Source organism: Sparus aurata, chromosome 21, assembly GCF_900880675.1.
Source record: "Sparus aurata chromosome 21, fSpaAur1.1, whole genome shotgun sequence".
In the NCBI taxonomy this organism is placed as follows: Eukaryota; Metazoa; Chordata; class Actinopteri; order Spariformes; family Sparidae; genus Sparus; species Sparus aurata.
Window position 1 is genome coordinate 34,793,791 of NC_044207.1, and position 22,764 is coordinate 34,816,554.

The 22,764-nt window shown below is 39.9% G+C and overlaps 2 protein-coding genes across 2 annotated transcripts; one reads left to right on the forward strand and one right to left on the reverse strand.

Moving 5' to 3' along the window:
* The first annotated feature begins 5,073 nt into the window (after positions 1-5,073).
* Positions 5,074-10,450, forward strand: LOC115573203 (GTPase IMAP family member 9-like). The gene is made up of 2 exons (XM_030403895.1): positions 5,074-5,171; positions 9,184-10,450. The coding sequence occupies exons 1-2, from the start codon at positions 5,147-5,149 to the stop codon at positions 10,119-10,121; spliced, it is 963 nt and encodes a 320-aa protein (XP_030259755.1). The 5' UTR covers positions 5,074-5,146; the 3' UTR covers positions 10,122-10,450.
* A 7,153-nt stretch (positions 10,451-17,603) lies between these two features.
* Positions 17,604-21,500, reverse strand: LOC115573212 (GTPase IMAP family member 9-like). Its single transcript, XM_030403904.1, is given in 3 exon segments — positions 17,604-18,140; positions 18,143-18,555; positions 21,413-21,500. Coding segments are annotated over 3 exon segments (672 nt in total). The 5' UTR covers positions 21,438-21,500; the 3' UTR covers positions 17,604-17,906.
* Positions 21,501-22,764: the final 1,264 nt, after the last annotated feature.

The following is a 22,764-nucleotide window of genomic DNA, read 5'->3' on the forward strand; positions in this document are numbered from 1 at the left end:
ATGATTACAATATACGTCAGCTTTTTAAGATTATACTCGATTAAGATTATATTGGCCCCATGGTGTATCTGCCCACCAGGAAATCACCTGTTATGTCAGTGAGCAGTCCAGTGCTGGATGTGGTTCCCACCACCTCTTAAAATACGGACCGAGTGGGTCAGTCCCTCTATCAACCACTGAACACCTTCTTACTGTGGTGTCCTTTACACTTGCCTTCAGCTGAGCATATTATGTACATGTTAATGTGTGATATGAAAATAGTCCTTATATGGTACAAACAGACAGTTGCATATCTAAGATACAAAGTTCAGCTGAGGTCAGTCACACTCTTGGTCTCAATAGTTTTCCTCTGTGACACACAAACTCAGTTGATTTCTTCCCATTACAGCCTTCATCATGAGTTCTGACTTTGAGATGCTCTGCTGAGCAGATTCATCAAACTGTTGTGGCTCCTTGTGAACCTCCACAGTCTCTGTCACAGATCCTGTAAGACAAGCATGTATTCTTTAATAAAGATTAAATGATAGCATCTGATTTTCAAGTCTTTATTAACACACCACTCTGATGCCATAGATGCATTACAATTATAATCTGACTGTGTTTGCAGCACACATGTTAATGTAACATCATGCTGTGAGTTCAGATGGCTGGCTGCACTCTATGTGCACTGTATTTTATTTTATCTTTATTTTTTGCAGTTCAAAAGAACGGGTGGCATTTCTTGTGAATGCTGATTGGAGGGGTGATTTACTGTTTACCTTTGACCTTCAGAACTGGACACATGATATATATATATATATATATATATATATATAATATAATGATGACAGTAAAACCATATATGAGGTCATGAACATGAGGAAATTCAAATTAGTGGGGAAAGAAATATCAAAGTGAACTGATAAGGAGGGTATAGTCTTTGTCTGTCAGCACTATTTTTATCATCCCAATTATATTTTTTTAAAGTGGAAGATTAGAGCTACGAGAAAATCTTATTTGAGTTCTGAGTATAAAGTCAGAACTAAACTGTTTTTCACACGTGGTCCTGATTCTTCTTTGTTAATATGAATGTATATGAGAGATTTTTGTGAAAAAACACATTTAATCACTTTATTGTGTTCTCTAATCGGGCACTGAAAATTAAATTGGACACAAAAATCTCCATAATGAAGGTAATTACCATTCTTATTCATTAAATGAGTTACAGCCCAAATTCTTTTTTTCTCCTAAAAGATTTTCACTCAGTAAAGTTACAGGGGGGTCGTTGTCGGTGCTCTGATGGCATCTCGTCACTTTACATTCAAGTAGCTATTTATGTGTTGTTTTATTGGTCAGACCAATAAAATCTACAACGTTTTCATGCTTTATTTGATATGTTAAATATGCAGAGGCAGAGCAAACTGGCAGCCACAGCTCCTTCCAGCAGCAGTGACAGAGCTCCGTCAGGTCGGCAGCCTGGATACAGCAGCAGTGATGAAGAGCAGTCAGCTGCCTCTGCACAGCCTGGTAGCTCTTGTTCACATAGAGCCTGAACTTGGCACAGCTCGAACAATGATGACAATAAAACCATATATGAGGTCATGAACATGAGGAAGTTCAAACTCAGTGGGGAAAGAAATATCAAAGTGAACTGATAAGGAGGGTATAGTCTTTGTCTGTCAGCACTATTTTTATCATCGCCATTCTATTTTTTTAAAGTGGAAGATTCGAGCCACGAGAAAATCTTATTTTAGTTCTGAGTTTAAAGTCAGAACTAAACAGTTTTTCACACGTGGTCCTGATTCTTCTTTGTTAATATGAATGTATATGAGAGATTATCGTGAAAAAGCGTACAAGTAATGAATCTGTGTGTGTGTGTGTGTGTGTGTGTGTGCCTCAAATATCTCTGCAGATCAGGATCAGACTGACCTGAGATCTTCAACATGGCTGCTGCCTGGTTTAAGGGTGTGCAACATCGGCTTTGTTTGGACTACAATGATACTGTAATAAATGATTTCATAAATGATTTACCAATTCCGCTGGCATTGTCAACCATAGCCACCATAGCCACGTGCTCACCGGAGCCAATCGCTGCAGAGCCCATCCCCACGACACACCTTAAGAACCAAGCGGATATATACCTGCAGCGGGGCGAGCTGGACCGGGATTTGCCGGCGGTTTGGTCCAGTTCTGTTCTGTGCATCTAAACTGACTGGTGTGGACTAATGAAACTAAACCAGTCTGGACAGAGTGTGTTTGGGTCTGTGGAGATCCGGATACAAACTAGAATCGGAATCTGTGGATGTTTGTGTGTAGCTAGCTGCTAGCCCACCCCCACACCCCACCTCCTGACTCAACGGACACGTTCCAAACTGGACTTACGGTAAATAATGTCTGCCACGCTTTTTCGCGAACATTGCCGTCACGTTTGCTTTGTGTCTGGTGCAGGAACAAACTGTTAAAATGGGCTTTTGTCATGAAAGTGTCCACAAGCAGGAAGTGTTTGCAAGCAAGAAAACACATTCCTATTGGTGGAAAAAGGCACCACACCAGCTGTTCACAAAATTATATGGCAAACCATGTGATTTGGTTTCTGAGGAACAGGGGAAGTTGTGGGAGGGACGATGGTGATAGAGTGACAACAGCAGTGATGGAGATACAGACAGTGATAGAGATTGCAAGTTTTGATAGTTGAGAGATTTGTGTGTTTGGAGTGTATAGTTAGTGTGTTGTGTAGTGTGTGGTGTAGTGTGTTTAGCGTGTCGTGGAGTCTTTTTTTACTTTTGCCAGTCAAAACAATGAGGAGACGACTGAATATGGAGCAGGCAGGGAGGAGCTGAGGGAGCCCTGAGCCTGAGGCAATGCCTGCATTTAAATGTAAATAGTTACATATTACTTTGTAAATTATGTACATGTTCATGTGTGATATGAAACAAGTTCATATTTGGTAAAAACAAGCAGTTGCATATCTGAGATACAAAGTTCAACTGAGGTTAGTTACACTCTTGGTCTCAGTAGTTTTCCTCTGTGACAGATCCTGTAAGACAAGCATGTATTCTTTAATAAAGATTAAATGATAGCATCTGATTTTCAAGTATTTCTTAATACACCACTCTGATGCCATAGATGCATTACAATTATAATCTGACTGTGTTTGCAGCACACATGTTAATGTAACGTCATGCTGTGAATTCAGATGGCTGGCTGCACTCTATGTGCACTGTATTTTATTTTATCTTTATTTTTTGCAGTTCAAAAGAACGGGTGGCATTTCTTGTGAATGCTGATAGGAGGGGTGATTTACTGTTTACCTTTGACCTTCAGAACTTGGCACAGCTCGAACAATGATGACAATAAAATCATATATGAGACATGTTCATAAACATGAGGAAGTTCCAACGTAGTGGGGAAAGAAATATCAAAGTGAACTGATAAGGAGGGTATAGTCTTTGTCTGTCAGCACTATTTTTTTTTTTTAAGTGGAAGATTAGAGCCACGAGAAAATCTTATTTTAGTTCTGAGTTTAAAGTCAGAACTAAACTGTTTCTCACACGTGGTCCTGATTAATATGAATGTATATGAGAGATTATTGTGAAAAAGCACATTTAAAACACTGAAATATATTCTGTAAAACACCAGAAATGTAAATCAGAAGCCATCAAATCACGAGACAGTAAGTTTAATAAACTATATCAGTCCCTGTGGTGTAATGAAGTGAAAAGCCTCTTCATCACTGTGTGCTCGTAGGTCTTCTTAGCTGATCAGAGGTGAGTTGTGTTGATAGAATAATTCTAATTAACATGTTTTTAAATTATTTACTACACCCTCAGTGCCCAGCGGCCTCATTTCAGCACCAAAAGCTGCAGAGTCATTGTTTTAATGGCTTTAATCACTTTATTGTGTTCTCTAATCGGGCACTGAAAATTAAATTGGACACAAAAATCTGTATAATGAATTTAATTACCAGTTATTATTAATTAAATGAGTTACAGCCTAAATTCTTTTTTTCTCCTAAAAGATTTTCACTCAGTAAAGTTACAGGGGGGTCGTTGTCGGTGCTCTGATGGCATCTCGTCACTTTACATTCAAGTAGCTATTTATGTGTTGTTTTATTGGTCAGACCAATAAAATCTACAACGTTTTCATGCTTTATTTGATATGGCAAATATGCAGAGGCAGAGCAAACTGGCAGCCACAGCTCCTTCCAGCAGCAGTGACAGAGCTCCGTCAGGTCGGCAGCCTGGATACAGCAGCAGTGATGAAGAGCAGTCAGCTGCCTCTGCACAGCCTGGTAGCTCCTGTTCACATAGAGCCTGTGACTCCTGGACAAACACATGTGAATCTGCCGTGTACTTTGCTGAGGATCAGGGTTCACTCAACACTTTGAAAGGAGAATTTAACTGTGCAGTGCAAAACAAAAGCAAGAGCTGATCAGAAACTGACAGAACGCTTCACTTCACTTGAAGGTCCATACTTTATACACCTTCTAAGATTACCTCACATCACTTTACAATAACTACTAGTTTGCAGGGTAGATTTGTTTGGTTTATGTCACAATTGTTTCACAGACTTCATAATTTTATAGAGTGCAGCTTCTGCTCACATTAAGATCGACAGGTGGGTAGGAGAAGAAAAAGGCTCCCGCACACTGTCCACTTCACTGGAATTAAGATTATGACAACGTTTCGGTATTTAGACCTTCATCAGGTTATCTTACAAGATAACGGAGGAGGCTGTCTTAAGCAGATAAACTGATGAAGGCGTTAGTACTGAAAAATGAATCAATCAATTAAATCAAGACTGAAGATGTGACTCCTGATGAATCTCCACTGTCCCTTTTCTTGATTTTCTTGTTGGATGTGATCCTGTAATAATAAGAGTTAGTTCACAGCTGCTTATAACTGTGCAAGGTGACGATTAATGGTTAACACGTGTCACAGATTGAGAACAAAGATGTTATTATGAGAGGGCTCTTTATGTGCACTGTATCTCTGCTCATTTAAAGTTACTGGGGGGATTTCTTGTGAATGCTCATGGGGGGGTGAGCAGGGTGAAGGTGAAAGTGTTGCAACAAGTCCTGTTGTCCTATATAAAGAGCTGTTGGTGCAGACAGACTTTACTTTCTTCAGCTCAGCAGCAGACCAGCTCTTCTCTACAGAACACAGCCATGGCCAGCAGATTTGTGAGAGATGGTAAGTCTACATTTTTTAATTTCCTAAAATTCACCCATGTCAACAGTGGCGTGCACAGACTTTTTGAAGGGCAGGGGCGAAAAGAAAAAAAAGGCACATACAGCGCATTCTCGCCACAGAGGAGGGCACTTTAGACATGTTTATATGTTATACAAATGGCACATTATATAGTCTTAAAACAGACTAACTAGACAGACTACTCAAGTTAGTTTGTAGTTAGGATCAGCATCTACACGAGAACTGATTCAACGTTTGACTGTGAAGAACACACAGAGACATGGAGACATTTAAACACCATATTAGCACCAGATAAATCCAAACTGGTTCTGTGAGATATAGTTCTGGCTCAATATAGATCAAAAAAGGGCCCAACATAAAAGTCATTGCAACAGTAATGTTTCATGGTATTTCAACAATTGGGTCACAAAGGGGGGCGACTTGGAAGTTAGAATTCCTGAATTCTAAGTCAACAATTTCAACTGGAATATCCACAAGTTTTTTACTATGAAAACCACAAATATGTTAAATGAATTTGTATGAATTATAATGCAAATATAAATTGTTGTATGCTAAATTTGTGCATAAGTGTTTGAAATTTACAAAGTAATATGTAACTATTTACATTTAAATGCAGGCATTGCCTCAGCTCCTCCCTGCCTGCTCCACATTCAGCTGTCTCCTCAATTTTTTGACTAGCAAAACTAAAAAAAGACTCCACTACCCACTAAACACACTACACCACACACTACACAACACACTAACTATAAACTCCGAACACGCTAAATGTCACAAATCTCTCAACTCTCAAAACTTGCTATCTATTGCTGTCTCTATCACCATCGTCCCTCCCACAACTTCCTTCTGTTCCTCAGAAACCAAATCACATGGTTTGCCATATAATTTTGTGATTGGTTGGTGTGGTGCCTTTTTCCACCAATAGGAACGTGTTTTCTTGCTTGCAAACACTTCCTGCTTGCAGACACTTTAGTTACAAAATCCCATTTTTATCGTTTCTTCCTGCACCAGACACAAAGCAAACACAACAGCAATTTTCGCAAAAAAGTGTGGCGGACATTGTTTATCGTAAGTCCAGTTTTGAACGCGTCGGTGCGTCCGTCGACTCAGGAGGTGGGGCGTGGGGGCGGGCTAGCAGCTAGCTACACACTAACATCCACAGATTCTAATTCCAGTTTTTAGTCCTCCCGTATACGGATCTCCCCAGACCCAAACAGACTCGGTCCGGACTCGTTTAGTCTCATTAATCCACAACAGTCAGTTTAGATGCACAGGACAGGACTGAACCCGGTCCAGCTTGCGCCTCTGCAGGTATAAATTGGCTTGTTTCTTAAGGTGTGTCGTGGGGATGGGCTCTGCAGTGATTGGCTCTGGTGAGCACATGGCTATGGTTGACAATGCTAGCGAAATTCATAAAGCATTTATGAAATAATTCATTAACAGTATCATTGTAGTCCAAACAAAGCCGACGTTGCACACCCTTAATTTAAACCAGGCAGCAGCCATGTTGAAAATCTCAGGTCAGTCTGATCCTGATCTGCAGAGATATTTGAGGCACGCACACACACACACACACACACACACACAGATTCATTGCTTTTATATGGGTATAAAAAGTATACACACACGCAGATAAATATAAATATACACACACACAGGTTCCTTGCTCTTATATGGGTATATATATATATATATATATATATATACTTTTTTAATTTATTTATCTATTTATTTACTTATTTATAATATCATCAAGGACATGAATGTATTTATTGCTTATTCAGGGAAAGGAAAATTTGCCAAGAAGGTGCTGTTTATTCAAAGAAAGAGCTTTACTAGCACAAACACAAACACACCACAACTATGTATGAAAACATAATCTGCCCACACAACAAATGAGAAGCTCACGAGAAGCCCAAAATCCTGCAGCACCGTGAAGTGTCTGACTGCCTCCTCAGAGATGTAACGTTAGGTAACTGCCGGCCATCTGTCTGAATATGATCCATTTTGCAGACGTCTGTGGTGCGTCGCTCTGTACGTCAGAATCGCCTCTAATCTCGACTGCAGCGCGGCACAAAGCTCGGTGATCTCCTGGCTCCATCCAGACACCCCGCCATCTTCCTCATCAGACATCAGGTCTATAGCGGCGCACTTCCAAAGGTCCACCTCATCCTCAGCTAGCACTCTGTCTCGCTTCAAGCAGCTGTGAAAACAATCAATAAAGACAGATCAGTACTGCGCGATGCACTGCGTATGGACACATCATATCTATTAATGCACCTGAAAAAAAAAACACATTGACCAAAAACAGATTTAATCTAAAAAGTCTCACCCTCTTTGTTCTCAGTCGATTCGAGCTGAACTCTTCAGCCTCCGCCTGCAATGGAAGATCTGAAGCTCCTGCGTACTGTCTCGTAATGTCTGACAGGCAGCTGGAAAACAATTAAATGAGAGTGGTATGAATAAAAAAACGTAAGTCACAGTAAAATTAAACAAGGAAGGAGAAAACAGTAAACGTCACTTACACACAATGGCGTCATTATCAGCGTCATGTAAATCTGGACTTGCAGACATAGCTCCGAGCTAATACGAGGTCGCGGCCTCGTTATGATGCGAGGTTAGTCTGTGAAAACACAATGCTCGCAGCGATAAACCTCCGTGTCCTTCTGCGGCAGCGAAGCGACCTCTGTGGCGACCCGGCAGAGCTCCTCCCGTCAGCCAGGTCTCCTCTCGACAGTGACCGTGCCGCTCGCCTCCTGTGGCACCTCACCAACACTCACCTTAAAATCCAAGATGGCTGCTCTGCTAATCAACAACTGTGACAGCTGGAGAGTGTGCTGTTAACTGTATTAAAACAAAACAATATCTATCTTATGAATTGTGCTTAACAATCGATCGCTCTTCAATCCACAATCAATGAATGTCTAGTTGATCAAGAAATTAAAATTCTGACTCTGAACTGTGTTTGAGTTGAGTTGCCTTCACCATTTTTGTGTGTGTATTGTAAGACCTATTTATGGTGAACTCATTAAATATTGCCCCTGACAAAGATCCTCCATATTATGATAGTAAAAGAATATTTAAACAATTGAAAACATTTATCAGACACGTTTGTCCAAAGCGACTTACAGTAATTCATATGTACATTCACACACTGATGGCGGCAGCCGCCATGCAAGGTGCCAACCAGCACATCAGGAGCAGTTTGGGGTTCAGTATCTTGCCCAAAGACACTTTGACATGCAGATCAGGAGAATCGAACCTTCTGATAAGAAGACGCCGGCTCCACCCCTGAGCCACAGCCTCCTGCAAACTAAACTAAAACTGAACATTTTCTGAACAATAAATAACTAAACTCAAAACCTGCAAACTAACTCTGAAAATTAACTGAAACTAAGCACAGCTGAAAACAAAAGTAAAAATAAATAAGAACAAGAACTAGTGAAAAATACAAAAATACATGATTGTAGCATGTATCTAATTATATATTCATATTTATTCCAGGTTATGAATGAATCTCAACAGTTCTGAATGGAGCAGAGCTTAAATGGAAAAATAGAACTTTTCTCACAATCTTCAGCATTTTGTCTGTCTGATTTCCATCTGCATGTTTAAGCACAAGTCTATTATAACTTTACAATTATTCATTATTGCCATTCAATATGGATATCATTCACGTTAGTTAATTAAACATCACTTACAGCTCATTTGGAGAGTTTTGTTCCTGGTGCAACATTTCTTTTAACTGACTTTAAGTCATTTTTCTTGAATTCATTAGTAAAGTGAGATTATTTAGAGGTAACCAAGATCCAACATCTGCCCAGATGTTCAACAATTGGTGGTAAGAAACTAAACCAAGCAGACAAATCTTCAAAACCATCTTGCGAACCGCCATCAAGCTCCACTGCAACATGTCAAATTGCTCATTGCTCAACTGCAAAGATGCACAATCTTATGAAAACCTGCAACTAAATATTTCTCCTTTTTTCCCCATCAGGAGCGACCGTATACAACAATGAGGAGATCAGGATTGTGCTGCTGGGGAAGGCTCAAGTTGGGAAGAGCTCCACAGGAAACACTATTCTGGGAGAAAAGAAGTTTGAATCAAAGAGTTCCTTTGATTCTTTGACCAAATGCTGTGATAAAGTCAATGATGTCTTTCATGACCAACAGGTTGCTGTTATCGACACGCCATCTCTGTTTGACACCTCTGAGACTGAAGAGAAAATCAGACAAGATATTGCCCAGTGCATGTCTTATGCTTCTCCTGGACCTCACATCTTCCTGATCGTCATCAGACTGGGCAGATTCACAGAGGAAGAGAAGAAGACGGTCCAGATGATTCAGGAAACCTTTGGAAGAGAAGCAGACAAACACAGCATGGTTCTCTTCACCCATGGTGACCTGCTCGAAGAGGAACCCATTGAGGAGTTCTTAAAGGAAGATAAAGACCTGCAGGAACTTGTGTCCAGATGTAACGGTCAGTACCACGTCTTCAATAATAAGCTGAAGGATCGTTCTCAGGTCAGAGAGCTGCTGAACAAGATCAGAAAGATAACAGAGAAGAACGGAGGAAGTCACTACACCACGGAAAAGTTCCAGGAGGCAGAGAAGATAATTGAAGATGAGAAACAAAAAATCCTGAAAGAGAATGAAGAGCAAAGGCTCAGAGAGCTGGACGAGCTGAAGAAGGAAATAGAGAAGAAGTATGAGGAAAAATTGAAGGCGATGAAGGCTGACATGGTGGAAGAGAAACAACTGAGACAAGCTGCTGAAAGAGAATCAGAGGAGAAATGTAGAAAACTACAAAACAAGCATGACAAGGAAGCTAGACGTAAGGCAGAGATAAATGCTGCAATAGCCATAACAGTAGGGTTGCTGGCATGGTTAATTCCTACAGCTGTTGTAGTAGTGAGTCTTTGCAGTATTTCATAAAAAGCTTTGTGACTTTGTGATGTCAGACTGCAGCAGATAAATTAGCTGCAGCTCCAGTTTTTGGTCTCCTCATTGGGCCTGAATTGTACTAATAGCATACTGAATGAAAATTGCTGTTGTTTTAGATGTTAATGTGATTTATACCATGGTCTGGGGGAATACTCGATTCTGATTGGCTGCAGGGTGTCCATTAACCCCTGATATACGGACACCTACTAAGTAGTTCCAGTCAAACTGACTGTTTACCGCTGTAAAATTAATGCGCTAGCTGGCGTATCAAATCTGAATATTATATTTCCAGCACTGAGTGCAGTCCGTCAGTCCTTCAGTGTCTTATCCTCTGAACACCACAGGGTGGCGACTGTAACACACAAGCTGCAGAAAGTTCACTTCCCCTCTAAATTTACTGATATGCGAATAATCTCACATCCCGTTCACTGTTCAGCTCTCTGCTTCAGGCTGCGGCCACAGTAACGTTACACACGGCTGGTCATTTGTTCGTGAAAATCTTGATATTGATTTGGGGACAATGACATGACTTGTTAGCTAGCTAGTCTTGTAAGCTAGCATACTGTCAAATTATATTTACTGTTTGTCATCCGTGCGCAATGTTATTGACTTTGATAGTTGCTAGCATAGCGTTAGCTTTCTGGCTCATGGCTGAGCGGACTAGAATATCTCCCGTTGCCAAGTCGTATCTATGGTCCGTCCTATTTACTGGAGGAGTGAACAACGTCTCCGTTGCATAAGAACCTTACGGGAGAGTAATGATTGTTCCAGGTATTAGTCAAACCCTCAGGCGTTACCAGGGAAACGTAGTTATGGCTTGTGAAAAACTTTATATTTTGATTGTAAAACGCATGAAAATGTAAATTAATGGTCCGAATTTCTTTTCTTTGGCAAATGACCATGGTATAAGCGGGATAATGCCCTTCGAGCTGTCCATAAACAGGAGTTAATGGACTTCGCGGAGGCAACCGTCCGACGCGCAGCGGAGGACGGTTCTTAGGCCTCCGCGTCTTAGGCCTCCGCGTCGTCCATTAACTACTGTTTATGGACAGCTCGAAGGGCATTATCCCTTACTTAATGTTATGATTGGAATATTTGTTTCCAAGATGTAGACCTGTCATTAACAAACTTGTTGTAATCCAACAATCCCTGAGCAAAGCATCTACTCACATCTTTTCTGTCAAATGACTTTGTGGACAATTTGTTTCTAAAATCCAGCTGCTGTTGTGTCTGAACACAACTGAGGCTGATCCTTCATGCTCCATTATTATCTGCAGTGTATAAAAGTGTTGCCCCAAATGTCTGTTTTATAGATATATTGATAAATGATCACTGTCAGCACTGACATCAGTAACAAACTGAGTCATTTTCTGTGACTGATTCACAATCAATTCACTCTTTGTTTCACCAGTACAAAGTACACATGATAAGACAAAGTCATTCTGAACAGTAACAGCTTGGAGGGGTTAGCAAGAAATTAGCCATGAACATTGAATAACAGCTTATTGGCAACTTGGAAGATCTCTGTAATTATTCTCCTTAGTTTTGATTTCATTGATGATTTAATGTGTTGGTTTGTTGTGTATGATGTCATTTAATCACCTGACACCTGCTCAAACAAGAATCATAACTGAAATATGTGTTTTGATTTTATGTCCGATGTGTGATTTAATGTCTCTGGATTCATAATGTTGAATAAATAATGAAACTAACATGTTCAACACACCTGTTGATGAGATCTGTTAATGTTGAATAGTGCTACAGATTGTCATGAAAGCATTGATAATAAATAAAGCTGATAATAAATGAGTAATTCTTTTCAGAGTTTTATTTTAAAAATGTAACTGTGCAGTTTAACTTGTTGTCAGATTCCAGGTGGAAGCCTTAAAAGATTCTTACACACCAGCTTCTTTAATTTATTTAATTTGATCTAATTTCATATAACTGTGACACATTAACTGTTCTCATGGATGCACAAAGCTGAACTCCTGCATGAGCTCAGATATTGTACAGTAGCTCCCTCCACTGGCCAGAAGTGACTGTAACATGTGAATGATGCAGCTGAAATGAACTGAGGACAAAATAAAAAAAAATGCTGTTAATTATATCTAAAATCATCTTTAAATCTATGTAACAACTATAAATGTATGTTTATATGATAACAAAATAGATCAGGAACTATAATCAGTCCTCTTGTACATACTGACCATGACTACATCAGTTTTTAAGAAGTTCATCATCTCATTCTGTGGAGAAATAAAGTTTAAGTTCAGTCAGAGAAGCTGATATGAAGCTGGAGTGACATGAAACATGTTGATGAGAAACTATCTCCTTTCTTTACCGAGAGAGGAAATTTCAACCTGAAAAACTGAAACATAAACTTTATCTGAGAATTATTTTTGTCTCAGCTGAACTTTAAAATGTATTTTAGTTTTCATGACTGCACAGTTTGACCCCTGTCTCTCACACTGACAGGAAGGAATCACTTCACGGCCAGTGTGAATGAACACAAGGAATAAAAGCAGCTGGTGACTCTCCAGGTTTACAACAATACACAATGCAACACTCACATGTCATATATGCAATAAGAGGGTTATACACACAACACATGAGGACAGAGAATGTTTAATGTAAAATACGAAATTATTAAAGTAAAAACCCCGAACCGTGACAACGAGATAATTCGATATCATGTTGTGAACAGACAGAACGGATATTCAAGCTGATAAAACATCAGACAATCAAGGGTACGAATTATTTCAGCCAATCCTGTTGAATTAAAACACGACATGTGAAAGTGTCAAGATTAGACTTTGTCTGTCCCTCTTCCTTGTTTAAAAATGCCACTTTTACATTGACTCCAGTTGTTCCCATGAGAGCAGAATTCAAAATGTTCTCAAAAATTCAGTTTTTGAGATATAATTCTGATATTTGCCAAACTTCATCAACCAAAATATTCTCAATTTTTTTCAGGACGATTGAAAATGTAATTAGCAAGAATCTGACGTTTACAGTCAAACATTTTGATGCACTGTAGGCTTAATTTTTTATAAATCAAAAATCCGAGAAACAAGTTTTGTGGAGGAGGACGGTCTGAAGATGCTCTCTAGCAAGTTTGGTGACAACTGAGCAAAAATTGTGGGAGGAGATAGGTTCTATAAGTTTTACAGGTTTTGAAAAAAACTGAGTGATGGACTTCATAATTTGTAATGAGTTAAAGTGGACTAAAGTTTCAGCAGTATTGGAGCTACAGTTTGGTGAAAGTTTCAAAACTGTAGCATGTTCTGTTGATTTTGTAGATATTTTTTTAAGTTTTTAAAATGTAAACGCTTATTGTGCATCGGCAGCAGCAGGTGGAGAGGAGGCCGTTGAGAAACACAAGGAAGAAGGACGGACAAAGTCTAATCTTCACACTTTCACATGTTGTGTTTTAATGAAACATTAAACGGATTGGCTGAAATTCTTCGTACCCTTGATTGTCTGATGTTCTCTCAGCTTGAATATCCAGTCCTTCTACATGTTCATGGTTCCTTCAGTTAACTACAGACAGCAGAACCTGTTCACCGCTCACATCAGCATGTACAAGAAGTGTCAGTATATCTGTTGAACTGTTCTGTCTGTTCACTACATGATAACAAATGATCTTGTTGTCATGGTTTGGGGTTTTATGGAGCCAGAACGGTGACTTTAAAATTTGGCATCGAAAAAAAACTCCTGCATGAGCACAGATATTGTACAGTAGCTCCCTCCACTGGCCAGAAGTGACTGTAACATGGAACAGGAATCACAAGGAATAAAATCAGCTGGTGACTCTCCAGTTTTACAACAAAACACAATACAATATCACATGTCATATATGCAATAAGAGGGTTGTTGGCATATAAGAGAGAATGTTTGACGTGAGACAGGAAATAACTAAACTAAAACCCTATGGAGCCAGAACGGTGACTTTAAAATTTGGCATCGAAAAAAAAAAATTGGCATTGAAAACAAAACCAGTACTGAAAAAAGAAACATTGTCATTGAAACATTTGTATTGAAAACAGTTGTATTGGCATTGAAACAAGTATTACAGTAAACAAGCACTGAAATAAGAAAGTAATTCAAATAATTCAAATCCAAAAATCTTATCATTTTATTTTATTTGGATTTTTTTGTATTTTTCAATGACAATCTTCAGATTTTTTCTTCATGTCACTTTTTTTTCAGTGACAGATTTTTTTTACAATGTCACTTTTTTTCAGTGACAGATTTTTTTTACAATGTCACTTTTTTTTCAGTGTCACTGATTTTCAGTTTCAACTTTCTGTCACTGTTTTGGCGTCGAGAGGGCGGGGCCTGAGGGGAGGGGCAAGTAGAGCGTGGTTTGCATATGAGAAGGTAACAGCAGCAGCCTGCGGGAAAGCGGGGCTGGACGGTCCAGCCATAATACACCATTTAGGGCCCGTGTGCTGGCCGTCTCTGGGCAACACAGAGTCCAACTACCTCGCAGACTTTTCTTCAAGCTCTCTCCTGATGTGTCCAAGTCTCTGTGTATCAAGTTCTGTCCCGGAGCTCCCGAGCTCTGGTCTCTACATGCATATGGAGTGTGGTAGTAGTACCGGAGCGCCGAGCACGGAGCGTTAGCCACAGTTAGCACAACAGTAGAACAGCCTGTCGCTCCGAGCCGGGGCTGCAGTGCCAACAGCAGCGCTCTGGTCTGCTCTCCGAGCTCTGTAACACCGCACTGCTACCGGAGACAAGAGACCAGAGCTCCGGTATCTATATGCGTATGGAGTGTGGTAGTAGTACGGAGCTAACAAGCATTAGCCCCAGCTGTGACGCTCCGAGCCGGGGCTGCCTCGCCGACAGCAGCGCTCCGTCTGCTCCCCGAGCTCTGTAACACCGCACCGCTGCATACACATACAGAGACCGGACAATAAAGGAGAGTGCTGGGAGAAAAGTCAGTCAATTATGACAATATGTGTCTGTCACTTGATTACAGCCGTCTGTTGTACTTTACTATGAACCACAGTAGCACAATCACAGCTGAATTTACCCGCATACTGACGTGTTGAGTTTATTCACTTCGACTCAAAGGAGTCATTGTAGGAATAGTGATATTATTCACATGAACTGAGTTTATAGGGGAGCTCGGGAGGTCTGGTCTCCGGTAGCAGTGCGGTGGCACAGAGCTCGGGGAGCAGACCAGAGTGCTGCAGTCCCGGCTCGGAGCAACAGGCTGTTCTACTGTTATGCTAACTGTGGCTAACGCTCCGTGCTCGGCGCTCCGGTACTACTACCACACTCCATATGCATGTAGAGACCAGAGCTCGGGAGCTGCGGGACAGAACCTGATACACAGAGACTTGGACACATCAGGAGAGAGCTTGAAGAAATGTCTGCGAGGTAGTTGGACTCTGTGTTGCCCAGAGACGGCCAGCACACGGGCCCTAAATGGTGTATTATGGCTGGGCCGTCCAGCCCCGCCTTCCCGCAGGCTGCTGCCGTTACCTTCTCAAATGATATGCAAACCACGCTCTACTTGCCCCTCCCCTCAGGCCCCTCCCTCTCAACGCCAAAACAGTGACAGAAAGTTGAAACTGAAATTCAGTGACACTGAAAAAAAACTGACATTGTAAAAAAAATCTGTCACTGAAAAAAAAGTGACATGAAGAAAAAAATCTGAAGATTGTCATTGAAAAATACAAAAAAATCCAAATAAAATAAAATGATAAGATTTTTGGATTTGAATTATTTGAATTACTTTCTTATTTCAGTGCTTGTTTACTGTAATACTTGTTTCAATGCCAATACAACTGTTTTCAATACAAATGTTTCAATGACAATGTTTCTTTTTTCAGTACTGGTTTTGTTTTCAATGCCAATTTTTTTTTTTCGATGCCAAATTTTAAAGCCACCGTTCTGGCTCCATAGGGTTTTAGTTTAGTTATTTCCTGTCTCACGTCAAACATTCTCTCTTATATGCCAACAACCCTCTTATTGCATATATGACATGTGATATTGTATTGTGTTTTGTTGTAAAACTGGAGAGTCACCAGCTGATTTTATTCCTTGTGATTCCTGTTCCATGTTACAGTCACTTCTGGCCAGTGGAGGGAGCTACTGTACAATATCTGTGCTCATGCAGGAGTTCAGCTTTGTGCATCCAACAGTTCAAGTGTCACAGTTATATAAAATGATATCAAGTTAAATCCATTAAACAAGCTTGTGTGTTAAAATCTGTTTTCTTTAAAGGCTTCCAGCTGGAATCTGACAACAAGTTACATTAAACTGCACAAGACGTAATTTAGTTAACAACTAAAGTTACATTTCTAAAATCAACCTCTGAAAAGAATTACTAATTTATTATCAGCTTTATTTATTATCAATGCTTTCATGACAATCTGTAGCACTATTCAAAATAATTGATCTCATCAACAGGTGTGAACATGTTAGTTTCATTATTTATTCAACATTATGAATCCAGAGACATTAAATCACACAAGTTGTTAGATGTTAAATCACACATCAGACATAAAATCAAAACATGTATTTCAATTATGATTCTTGTTTGAGCAGGTGTCAGGTGACTAAATGACATCATACACAACAAACCAACACATTAAATCATCAATGAAATCAAAGCAAACAAATAAACAAAGCAGAAGAATTACAGAGAACTTCAGATGAATCAGCCATTTTTTAATGTTCACAGCTAATTTCTTGCTAACCCCTCCAAGCTGTTACTGTTCAGAATGACTTTGTCTTTGGATTCAAACCCAACACCAGTCTAAGTTTGTGCAGGACGGTGTGTAGTTTATTTTACAGTGATTGTCTCTAAAGAAAGGACTCACAGCACATTAAGAATGATTCTCTAGATTTGTTGCTGCTTTGTATTAAAACTATTCAACTGGTGAAACAAAGAGTGAATTTATTGTGAATCAGTCACAGAAAATGACTGAGTTTGTTACTGATGTCGATGCTGACAGTGATCATTTATCAATATATCTACAAAACAGGACATTTTATACACTGCAGATAATAATGGAGCATGAAGAATCAGACTCAGTTGTGTTCAGACACAACAGATGCTGGATTTTAGAAACAAATTGTCCACAAAGTCATTTGACAGAAAAGATGTGAGTAGATGTTTTGCTCAGGGATTGTTGGATTACAACGAGTTAGTAAATGACAGGTCTACATCTTGGAAACAAATATTCCAATCATAACATCACATCACATTAAAATCTAAAACAACAGCAAATTTCAATCAGTATGCTATTAGAACAATTCAGGCCCAATGAGGAGACCAAAAACTGGAGCTGCAGCTAATTTATCTGCTGCAGTCTGACATCACAAAGTCAAGAAGCTTTTTATGAAATACAGCAACGACTCGCTATTGCCTTTATCCATGTCCCTGTCCCTGTCTCTGCCGCTGTCCTTGACCCTGCCCCTGCCCCCACTGCTATCACTGCCTCTACCCCTGATGCTATCATTGCCCCTGCCCCTGATGTGATTACTGCCCCTGCCCCTGCCACTATCCCTGCCCCTATAATGATTCCGATCACAACGTCTCTTACTGTATTACTTCCCTCTGCCTTTCTTCTAGCCTCCTTTTCTTGTTCTTCTCGTAGTTTTCTACATGCCTCTTGTTTTTCTCTTTCACTACTCAGCCATTAACTTATTCTGCTTCTCCGTGTCATCCTTCGCCTTCTTCAGTTCCTCCTCATACTTCTTCTCTATTTCCTTCTTCCAGCTCCTCCAGCTGTTTGCATCTTTGCTCTTCATTCTCTTTCAGGATTCGTTGTTTCTCCTCTTCAATCTCTTCTCTGTCTTCTGGAACATTTCAGTGGTGTAGTGGCTTCCTCTGTTCTTCTCTGTTATATTTCTGATCTTGTTCAGCAGCTCTCTGACCTGAGAACGATCCTTCATCTTATTATTGAAGACGTGGTACTGACCGTTACATCTGGACACAAGTTCCTGCAGGTCTTTACTTTCCTTTAAGAGCTCCTCAATGGGTTTCCTCTTCTAGCCTGGTCACCATGGGTGAAGAGAACCATGCTGTATTTGTCTGCTTCCTCTCCAAAGATTGTCTGAATCTTCTGCACCGTCTTCTTCTCTTCCTCTGTGAATTTGCCCAGTTTGATGACGATCAGGAAGATGTGAGGTCCAGGAGAAGCATAAGAAATGCACTGAACAATATCTTGTTTGGTTTTCTCCTCATCTTCACAGGTGTCAAACACACCTGGAGTGTCGATAACAGCAACTGGTTGTCCATCTACCTCACCAAAGGCCTTATCACATTGTTTAGTCAACGAGTTCAAGGAGAAATAGGATTCAAAGTTCTGTATACCCAGAATGGTGTTTCCTGTGGTGCTCTTTCCAGCTCCAGTCTTCCCCACCAGCACAATCCTGAACTCCTCATTGTTGTATATGTTCGGTCCTGATGGGAGGTTGAAATAATGAACAAATGTTTAATGTTTTCATAAGATTAGGGAACATGGGTGACAGTTTTGAGGTCTGAGGAAAACAGAATATTGGGAAATAACATGTGTCGATTCTTCTCAGAATTTTGGCTTCAACACATACACGTTGTATACAATTTTCTACAACAGCTTTAACCCTGAAAACATGATCTTTTTCTAAACTTCACTGACTGTTCTTCTGTTCTTGTCTCAACCTACACAAAGTCTACAGCCGGCAGCCAACTAGCTTGTAGTTCCTGCATCTGTGTGAGAGGAAGTAACTCTCCACACCACCAGGTGGCAGTAATCTATATTTATCATTCAAAAAGAGAAACTGGAGGAGTCAGGACAGCACATACAATTGCTGTGTCCCAATTCAGGGTCTGCACATTTCAAGGACCCGCCCTTTGCGCTCTCACCAAATGAGAATCCTTTGGTGCGCCCTGCAGGCCGCGTCAACTTTTGTTAAATGGGACGGTCTACCCTTCACAGCATTTCCTGGTTGCGTCACCAGATGTTCCTGTCTCTAGTCTAACGTAGGGCTGGGCGATTATGCTAAAAATAATAATCACGATTATTTTGATTGATATTGAAATCACAATTAATAAACACTGATTTCAAAAGTATTCATTGGGCCACCAAAACTCAACTTTAAATATAACTTTTAGAAAAACAACCAGATAGATTAGTAACAAGTAAAAAAGTAAATGATAATAATATTTGTATGTTTGCGTGATGGCAACATGTTCCGCTTATCCAAAGTGTTGACCAGTGTCTTGAAGCCTGGGTTGCTAATTGTACTGATAGGGCACATGTCCTTAGCTAGCATTATTAGCTAGCTAACAGTTTGGGGTCATTAACATACCGATACATCACGTTAATGCTGACATATAAACTGCTGATCGCCACTTAGGGTTTTATTTAAATTTTAAAAGCATTATTCCTATTTAAAATGTTTGGTAGATAGTTTTGTTTGTTGTAATGATGTATTAATACTATAATTATATTATGAAATTGCCTCTTTCTTAAAACAATCTTAGTGACAGCCGTGGATGGAGTCAGAACTGCAGACCCCGTTGATGGAGGATGTGGTGGACAGAGGAGACTGGACCCCCAAACACCCTGAGTACCGACCCAGATGATGTCCCACTGACACCATCCAGTTAATAGTGAATAATAATCTGTAAATAGTTATTTATGCTGTAATTTTGTAAATAGTTGTAAATGTTAAGCCCGTGATAATAAAATAAACCATTCAATCCCTTGTTGTCCCTGAAAAGTAGCACTTGATGCTGTTTACTGTCATAAATTGTGCTTAAGTTGTAAATACTGAATGGAATAGACAACGTGCAACAATACAACAATATCTTATTTCACGAATTATATAAAATGAACAATTATGAACAAATAATATAAAAAGAACCCATACGTTAACTAAATAACAACAGATATAATGTAAGGATTGTCCTCTGGAGCAGAGAAGAGCCTCTCCATCCTCTCTGCAGCCTCATGTCCTCCTTCATCCTCCCTCGTCTAACATTTGAAAGTGAAGGCTTTTAAGGTTTTACTTCCAAAAGCATCAAGCTGAGCATTACTAATGTATTTTACCTTGCAGTTTAACATATCTGGCGTTGGATGTTCAAAGGAGTAAAACCCAAGTATAGACCCAATACTTCAATAATTCAAATAGGAGATCTGCGCCACTTGAGGTTATTTATTTATTTCTTCTCTTCGGGTGCGCCATGAATCTTGGGATATGTGAGACCACGAAAGGCAGTAGAGGGGCAGCCTCCAAAAACAGGTAAAAGGAGTGCGCATTTGTAGGGTGCATTATGAGAACACTTTGAATTGGGACACCCTTCACCGCGGCATAGTGACGTAATTGCACTTCAAATGCGCACTCGAAGTGTGCAGAACCTGAATTGGGACACAGCCAATGAGTTGGTATGATGAAACAGTGTTTCCACTCTCACTGATAGAGCCACCATAGAGATAGAGTTGTAAATGTCTCTGGTGAAGAGGTGGAGCATGAGAAGAAACTGCACTAAAGAGGGGAGCTCACTAAGGGAGCTCAGTGAGCTCCCCTCTCTTTTTCTGTTTCTCTTCTTGTGCACTGATTTGCTCAGCTGAGCAGCCAATCAGAGTGAGTTCTCTCACTGACAGCTCAGTTGGTCAAAAAGCCGCCAAACGAGTAAGAACAGTTTGTGACACATCACACAAACTGCTGCTGCCACAGACGCTCACTGGTCTCCTGGTTTGTCAGGACCTTAAGGCCTCTGAGCGAGCTGCCATGTTTGACGAGCTGGGAGTGAGAACATGTTGATAAAAGCAACGATGCATCTCCCAAACAACTAACAGCTGTGAATAAAAAAACCCAAATCTTACTCAGATATAATTAGGTTAATTTAACATGAAATATAAACATTACAATCCATTTAAAATGTGAATGTAATTAAAATAGACTTTCATGATACAAAACTTGAGACAGAAGCATCAAAATCACACTCAGCTTCCAGTTTATGAGGTCCATCTAACACTAAAGCAGTCTGACACAACAGTCCTGAAACAAATCCTCCCTTCATGAAGGTTATGAACTTTCTGTTGAAGCTGTTTCAGACTCATTTTATATCCAATTAAGATCAGTGACAGTAGACAGAATAACAGAAACACCTCTCTAATGCTGGAGATTTGAGAACAGTTCATTTCTGTTATTTAAGCACTGTCCCTTCTTTAACTGTTTATGTGGGGAAAAAAGAAAAATATATGAATATAAATATGAACTATAGTACTCGTTAATCTACATAATGAATACATACACATATTTCATTAACTTACCATCTTTGGCAGATTTGCTGGCCATAGTTGGTTTGTGGATAGAAGAGCTGGTCTGTAGGTGAAGTGGAGACGTAAAGTTAAACCTGCAACAACAGCTCTTTATATGATGACGTCACACAACAAACCACACCTACTTTAAACTCAGAACTAAAATAAGATTTTCTTGTGGCTCTAATCTTCAACTTATAATTATGGGGAAAATAAAAAAGAATGCTGTCAGACAAAGACTATACCCTCCTTATTAGTTATTAGTGCCCTACTAAGTTTTTAGCTTCCTCGTGTTTACAACTTCATATATGGTTTTATTGTCATCATTGTTCGAGCTGTGCCAAGTTCTGAAGGTCAAAGGTAAACAGTAAATCATGCTCACCCCTCCCATCAGCATTCACAAGAAATGCCACCTGTTCTTTTGAACTGCAACAATACAGTGCACATAGAGTGCAGCCAGCCATCTGAACTCACAGCATGATGTTACATTAACATGTGTGCTGCAAACACAGTCAGACTATAATTGTAATGCATCTATGGCATCAGAGTGGTGTGTTAATAAAGACTTGAAAATCAGATGCTATCATTTAATCTTTATTAAAGAATACATGCTTGTCTTACAGGATCTGTGACAGAGACTGTGGAGGTTCACAAGGAGCCACAACAGTTTGATGAATCTGCTCAGCCGAGCATCTCAAAGTCAGAATTCATGATGAAGGCTGTAATGGGAAGAAATCAACTGAGTTTGTGTGTCACAGAGGAAAACTACTGAGACCAAGAGTGTGACTGACCTCAGTTGAACTTTGTATCTTAGATATGCAACTGTCTGTTTGTTTGTACCATATAAGGACTTGTTTCATATCACACATGAACATGTACATAATATGCTGAGCTGAAGGCAAGTGCGAAGTAAGAAGGTGTTCAATGGTTGAAAGAGGGAGTGATCCACACTGTCTGTCTTGTTAAGAGGAGGTGGAGACTGAACACAGTTCTGGTCATCTGGTTCACTGGGTGTTTCCCCAGCAGGCCGTTACACCACGAGGACTGATATAATCTCCATAAAAAAATAACAAACCCTGTAGTTAACGACCTGCCCTTAAAGCAGGTGCAGAGGCTCAACGGGTCATTCTCTAACATGACACTGGGCTGGTCCAATCACATTTATACTCTGAGGTTACCACTTTGTTGAGCAGATGAAGCCAAACTTTCTCTTGGTTGAAGGCAGAGACTTGCTCATTTATTCAACATTAAACAAAGTCAACATTTCTACTTAAACCTCCAGCAGGGGCCAAACTCGTTCATGTAAACAGATTCTTGTTCATGTTCAGAAACTCAAAGAGCTTTTTGATCAAATAGTCCAAGAA

Coding starts and splice junctions, on each gene's coding strand:
- LOC115573203 (XM_030403895.1), top strand. CDS start 5,147: ATGGCCAGCAGATTTGTGAGAGATG. Junction 5,172..9,183: donor CAGCAGATTTGTGAGAGATG/GTAAGTCTACAT, acceptor TTTCCCCATCAG/GAGCGACCGTATACAACAAT.